The sequence below is a fragment of the Wolffia australiana genome, chromosome 4 (genome assembly GCF_029677425.1).
Source record: "Wolffia australiana isolate 7733 chromosome 4, ASM2967742v1".
In the NCBI taxonomy this organism is placed as follows: domain Eukaryota; kingdom Viridiplantae; phylum Streptophyta; class Magnoliopsida; order Alismatales; family Araceae; genus Wolffia; species Wolffia australiana.
In genome coordinates, this window is record NC_135838.1 from 4,135,088 (window position 1) to 4,142,286 (window position 7,199).

Sequence of the window (7,199 nt, forward strand, 5' to 3'; positions counted from 1 at the left end):
TGTCTAATATTATTTTAGACCTAATAATTTTTTTGATATATATATGTTTTTGTTTTAAGAAGTGTGGAAAATAAATTTGTGAAATAATCCAATGCATTTTGATCATCAAGGAGCTCTGGAATTTTTTCTCATGGAACTCGCATGTTGGAATACACATTTTAATTTTTTCCTAGTTTACTCCATTAATATTCCATTTATGCATCACATGTTACTACTCTTTGTTTTATACTTTCAAAGAATTTTCTACGGTCAAAAACTCACCCAACATCATCTTAATTTAACATTTTAATTACTTTCACTACAAAATAAAAGATTAATGGTTCCTAATTTTACAGTCCAGACATTTACCAATGAATCCAATTCTTGAACTATTAAATATTTGAAAATGTTAGCCTTAAATATTTGAAATTTTTCTACAAGTTAAGTTCATACCTTCAAAACTTCAATTATCTTATACTCTCACATGAAATGATTGAAAATCGGATAGCTTGAACTATTAAATATTTGAAAATGTTAGCCTTAAATACTTGAAATTTTTCTACAAGTTAAGTTCATACCTTCAAAACTTCAACTATCTTATACTCTCACATGAAATGATTGAGAATTGGATACCGCCCCGATCTGTGCGTCATCCGTCCAAGAGCCGTCCCGCGGCCGATCCACATCCGAGATTTTCAGCCGTCCGATCGCTGCTCGTGAGGAATATGAACGGCTGAGATGTTGAGAGAGAGTATTAATCTCTACCGCTGCCCTTTCTTTTCTTTTCTGGAGTTCTTCGGCTTCTTCTTCAGACTAGATTCCTCCTTCCTCTCGATTTTGAGGGAAAATTGGAAGAATGGCGACTTCGAGCTCGTGGTCTAGGGCTTTGGTGCAGATCTCGCCTTACACCTTTGCAGCAATCGGTATCGCCATTTCAATCGGTGTATCCGTTCTCGGCGCAGCCTGGTAATCAACGGTGAATCCGCATTAATTTGTTTTTTTCGCAGATCTATTTGATTGATTTCCGGAATGGCGAATTTTGAACCGTGGAATTTACTGATTTTGTTGTCTTTTGATATGGTTTTTGGCTGGGTGTTTAGGGGGATCTACATAACCGGAAGCAGCTTGATTGGGGCGGCGATCAAAGCTCCTAGGATCACGTCGAAAAACCTGATCAGGTGCGTGTTTTCTTTGATTTATATCTCTGATCAGATGCATGTTTACGTTGTTTCTTTTGTCTAATCTTCTCCTTGTCTAGGTCAATTTTTCTGCGTCTAGCTCGCTGTAGCCATCACCTGTACTGGGTTTATGCCGTAATCAAGTTCCGGACGAGTTCGATTTTAGAATCCTAAATCATTGAAGTTCTCCCCTTGTTTCTGGCCCTTATTTTCCAACATTCTACCCTTTTTCACAATTTTCTTGGCGAATTTCGTCCCCGTTAGTGTCTTCGACCATTCTAATGTGATATATCATGAGAAATAAAATATTTATATATTCATAACATAGAGAGATGGATCTGTACATCTGCCACAGTGGTAATTACCGAGGTATTGGGGAAATCATTTGTCGTTTACTTCGAATTCAGAAGACGTGGATCAAAGCTATAGTCTCTAGACTTATATGCTTTAATTCGAAAAAAGGACAAACTTAGAGATTTCTATTTTGACCAATGACCCGTAAATTGTTTAGTGAGGAATAATGTCACCAAGTGCATATTATGATCAGTTGTTGGAGGAATCGGACATTCCTTCGAAGAAGTAGAATCAAATATTCTTTGAAAGTCTTTTGAACTTATATTTTTCTGCATAATACATTTGTAACCATATTTGCAATGGTTGGCAGTGTTATTTTTTGCGAGGCCGTTGCGATTTATGGAGTCATCGTGGCCATCATCCTACAAACAAAGCTGGAAAGCGTGCCAACCTCCCTGATCCATAATGCTGAATCGCTTCGAGCGGGATATGCCATCTTCTCTGCAGGCATCATCGTTGGCTTTGCCAACCTCCTTTGCGGGTAAAATGCCTCCCTCTTTCTCTCTCTTGCTTAATTGCATTTGTTATTCTCTTTCATTAAAACCAAGAAGATGAGAAATAAAACTGGTACAGCTCTCTCTCCCTCCACAAATTTGTTATTTTCTCTCTCTCTCTCTTCTTCTTCTTCGCACTCTCTGCTATTTCAATCCTTGTGTTATTTTCTTTCATCAAAACACAGCAGATTAGAAATGAAACTGATACATTTCTCTTTCTCTGAAGAAAAAAATGATTTATTTCCTGCTATCTCTCTTATTTCAAGCCATATCATTCTCTTTCATCAGCACCCAGAAGACGGGAAAGAAAACCAATACAGTTCTCTCCCTCTGAGGTCTAAACCCTGTAGAAACGTGTTGCTTTCTCTCACATTCTTCAATCAATGCCCAAAATAACATTTTCCTTGCTCCTTATGCGCATTCTCTCACTTTGAATCCCTCATATAGGCAGGCTTTATGAAAGAACTCGCGTAAACCCAAAATAAAGTGTATAATTTTTTAGTTCAAAAAAGAACTAAGTGCATAATTTTTATATATCTTCTACCTTCGTGAGATCTTGATGATCAGAACTGACCTTTTCTCTCCCTTTGCCTTGCGATGGGACTTCAATAAAGTTGATCATGTCTGTGTGTTGAATCGAGTCTCTCTCTCTCCCTCTCTCTCCCTCTCTCTCTCTCTCTCTTTCTCTTTTTTCACTTTATTTCTTTCTCCATTGTGAGTGGGCCACGTTATATAAGTCGCCCAATGGGAGTCCTTTCCTTTTATTCGAATTTCACTTAAGTAAAATCCCACGTGTGAGCCTTTAAGTGACTCACACGTGGGACCTTGTAATGGGGCCTCTTAAAAGGCCCCAAGCCCTAGCCGTCAAAGACACTTCTTTGTTTTTGTTCTTTTTTGTCTACAAGACTGTGTCTCAGGCGCCGCCCTTGGCTGGAGCTTCTCCTCTCCTCAACATCTCTCTATTTCTCCCAAACTAACACTGTGTCTCGTTCTTCGATCAAGACCCAGTTTAGTGACCCTGTCACCGTTCTTCTCTCTCTAGAGCTGAATCTTTGTGTCTCTCCTCCTGTTGAATTGACAATGTCTCCTTTGTCTGAGATCTCTCTATAAAACTGATTGTTTCTCTCTATCTCTCATATTCTTGGATCAAAACCCAGCATCATGATCATCACCCTTCATCGACACTGATGATGAAAATGACGTTTTTATTACTGAGGGTTGTTGGCGATTGGGATGAAATTGATGGGTGCCCTTAATGGCTGATGTTGACGGTTGACTGTTGAGAACAATGTCAATGTCAACCTCGCATCAACTTCAATGGGATTTCCTTAATAGACAGAGGCCGGTGTCAACCACCAACATTTGCAGTTGACTATGATGGGCTCCCCTACGCAGTTGTAGCTAATGTTGACACTCGTTGATATTGATGATGTCATCGCCAACGAGCATTTGCCAGTATGGCTGACAACATTCCACGTCAAAGTTGTCTGGACACATGGAATCCTACTGCAGAATGACCGTCTCTTTACTCTCTCCCTGTCTATCCATTAAGGTGACCTTTTGTCTCTCTGATTCTCCAACTGAAACGCAAGATAAGTCAACCTGCCACTTATCTTCACTACCTATGTCTCCCTCTATCAGTAAGCTGATTGCTTGTTTCTCTATCATTCTTCCACAAAGAAGTGATCTTGTAAAGTGTATTTTACCTCTATTCTTTGATTTTAGTTCAGTCTAGAGAGTGACCCTTTCTCATTTCCTATATCTCACTCTCTTCCTATTTATGTCTTATCTACAATAAAAACCCAATCAAAGACGTGACCTGTTGTGGTTCCTCTCTCTCTCTCTCAATCTAATTTTTGTCCCTTGAATTCACCTACCAAAGCCAGGTTAAGTGAACCTGCTTATATACCTATATTCACATGTTTGTCTCTCTCTCTCTCTCTCTCTCTCTCTCTTTCTCTCTCTACCTATATATCTATTTTTTTTGAAGGTCTACCTATATATCTATCTGTCCATTTTTTTACTGCATGACCGTCTGTCAGTCTGTTCATCCATCCGTAGATCTTTCTCTTTCCTTCTCTATGTAAATATCTATCTAGACCTCTCTCTATGTATGCAGTTGTCTTTCTATGTTACCCATCTGTCTGTCTGTCTGTCAGTTAGTCAGACATGTCTCTCTCTGCATATTTATCCACCCATCTGTCCATCCATCTGTCCGTCTATCTACCTATCCATCCATCAAAGTATTTCTTCCTTTTATTTAATTTATCTCTTTATATACCTATCTATCCCTCTACAGCTTTATCTCTCTATCTGTGTATTTATTCATCTATTTGTTCATATAACACTCCGAATTTTTCTTTTGGAGAAAGTAAGGAAGACCACCGTCTATTTGTTTATCTATTCATCTATGCGCCGAATTATCTGAAATCTGATTGTACCATTGTGGCAGTCTCTGCGTGGGAGTTATCGGGAGCAGCTGCGCGCTGTCTGACGCACAAAACTCATCCCTCTTTGTGAAGATCCTCGTCATCGAGATCTTTGGCAGTGCCCTTGGCTTGTTTGGCGTCATCGTCGGCATCATCATGTCTGCCCAGGCCACATGGCCTGCCAAATCATCATGATATCCCAGGTCGACATCCTTCTCCTCGCTGTTTCCTCTCATTCGTAATAAAGGTGCCTAAAATTAGAAGCAAAAAAAAGACAGCAGCGTGCCTTTGGAACAAAAACCCTTGTTTTATATGTTTGTACAAATTCAACCTATTTTTTAATATGTTTGCTCCCGCCTGGGCTGTCTAGGTGGAATGGGCCAGTTGTGTGGCCCATTCACTCTTTACCATTAATTTGAAGTATTTCATGTGCACCCCACTTAGGCCACCTAACTTGTTAACTCAGACTAATCTTTTAGAGACAGACTATGATGGAATGGCTGTTTGAACAGTCACCCATAGACATGGTTGTTCTGTTTTGTTCGCTTAAAATTCGCACAAAAGAACCGCGTAGGGCCTTGTTCTTTGTTCTGTTCTTTTTTTTTTAAACGAACAAAATTCACACATTCGCACAGATTCGCACAAAACTAAAACAAAATTCGCACAAAGCGAACAAAAGAACCGCACACGGGTCTGTGCGATGTTCTGTTTGAATTCGTCTTTGTTCTGTTCGGAAAACCGAACAGAACGAACAATTCACACAAATTCGCACAAAAAGAACAGAACGACCGCATCTAGTCACCCCTCACGGAGTCTGTAGTTTTGTTTGTGACTGAAGCCGTGGGCGGGATGATGGAATTGGACGGAAAGCCTGAGGGCTTTCATTTTGTTTTCTGTTCCGATATCAGGAATATAGTGCAGGATCATCTGAGTCAGGGATGCTGGACGGTTTGGGACTGTTTTCATTCTGTCCCACATGTTTTTTTAGGGTCGTCTGAAACTATTTGGCCCCGAATCTATGCTGTCCAAAATCGTTTCCTTCGAGATCCGTCCCATCCAGGAACTGTTCCGTCTTAGCCATCTCAGTTCTGTCCCATATCTGGGACAGTAAAATATAGGTCAGTTGGTTATTATTTTTCCTGAATGAGAAATAGGTATCATTTTGCTTTCATCTGGCTCTGGGCTTCTCTCGGCTACTCGTTTGACTTTAGGCTTCTTTCAGCTTCTCATTTGGCTCTGAGCTTATCTTGTCTTGTTCAGCTCTGAGCTTCTCCTTCTTTCAAAAACAAAGCTCTGGGCTTTGGTTCTTTCTCATTCTTGTCATCTCAGAGTCCAAAAGTATTATCATATTTGAGTCTTTATCCTTCTCATTATTGATCTCTCTCCCTCTCCCTTGACCTCTATTCTTCTTTATTTATATCTATGCATTTAGATTCTCTCTATAATTCACTGTTTACATGTAAGTTTATCCTCTCTGATTTGTCTGCCTTCATCTCACTCAACACATATCTATACCCCTCTCTATATTATCTGTCTTCAGCTTCCTCTCTCTCTCTCTCTAACTCTCTATATCTTTATCTAGCTTTCAATCTGATTCTCTCATTCACACATTCTCTCAATTATTCTCTGAGACTGCTTTTGTTTAGTGTATGTTTATGATGCTTTATTTGTTTAAATCTCTTTCAATCTCAGTTCTCTTCTCTCTCTGTTTATATCCCTTCAGTTTCCATATATCCACTTTTATCTCTGATCCTTTATCTCTCATCTCAGAAAACTGGGGCAACCTTTTCATCCTATATCAAATTACTTTATCAAGTTCTCGCCTTCTATTCATCTCCATCTTTCTAGCTCTCTCTCACTATTCATCTTCTTCTCTATAAAACTCATACTCTGACTGTCGCTCTGGTAGGAGCAACCCTAGCTATTCTCAGTCTCCATCTCTTTCTTTGACTCTCTTTCACGAGTCGTGCTGTCCATCTCTCTAATTTATCAAACTTAGTGTAGATATTAAAGTACTACATGTACACTTAGTAATGTTCCATCATATTTCAGATATATCGTTCCATATAATCATATATTTATGAATTGGAATGATTCTGATCTAAGAAATAGATATGACCCAACATTTAAAATATTAAAGTATAACTGGAAGCACAAAAATAATTATCAGATATCTCTAACTTGGGAGAATCCTCAGTATTTGAAGATGTCAATGTAAGAAAAAATATTACTTAAAAGTAAATTAAAGAAAACATTTTTTTGTCTTTTCTTAATCCTGCTCCATCTAATGCCTCCAAATGAGATATTTTTTCATCCCAGAACGAGACCACCTTACCGGTATGAAAACACTGCCCCGTACTATGTCCATTAGACAAATTTTTGTACCATCACATGTCCGACCTCCGGAATCAGGACAATATTTTCATTGAGGGATGAAAAGGCATCTCATACAAACCCCGTGCATAAGAGGGAGTATAGTGGATGATGAATCATCATGACACAGCCTTCGTACACAAATAGTGTAGGAACATGACTTGAATCCACAAGCCTTGCTCTACTAGAAGCAGCCAAGTCTTGAATCCACACAACTAGCCTCTTCAATCCTTGAGTCCACAAGGGGTTGTACTTGAATCCACACGCACTAAATCACTCTCTAGTAAAGAGAACTCTCATAGGGGAGAAACAGGAGTTTCAACAAAACAATACACTTCTATAAATCTTCAAGGGTACATGGGGCCTTATATAGGCTGAAAAAAGTGCAATGT

The 7,199-nt window shown here is 39.1% G+C and overlaps 1 protein-coding gene across 1 annotated transcript; it reads left to right on the forward strand.

Moving 5' to 3' along the window:
• The first annotated feature begins 764 nt into the window (after positions 1-764).
• Positions 765-4,788, forward strand: LOC144701667 (V-type proton ATPase subunit c''2). Its single transcript, XM_078573399.1, has 4 exons — positions 765-945; positions 1,080-1,157; positions 1,822-1,992; positions 4,458-4,788. The coding sequence occupies exons 1-4, from the start codon at positions 836-838 to the stop codon at positions 4,627-4,629; spliced, it is 531 nt and encodes a 176-aa protein (XP_078429525.1). The 5' UTR covers positions 765-835; the 3' UTR covers positions 4,630-4,788.
• The last annotated feature ends 2,411 nt before the right edge of the window (positions 4,789-7,199 follow it).

Bases quoted from the DNA above. Each gene is read 5' to 3' on its own strand.
- LOC144701667 (XM_078573399.1), top strand. From the start codon at position 836: ATGGCGACTTCGAGCTCGTGGTCTAGGGCTTTGGTGCAGATCTCGCCT. The intron at 946-1,079 runs GTAATCAACGGT...CTGGGTGTTTAG, and splicing joins TCCGTTCTCGGCGCAGCCTG to GGGGATCTACATAACCGGAA. The intron at 1,158-1,821 runs GTGCGTGTTTTC...AATGGTTGGCAG, and splicing joins ACGTCGAAAAACCTGATCAG to TGTTATTTTTTGCGAGGCCG.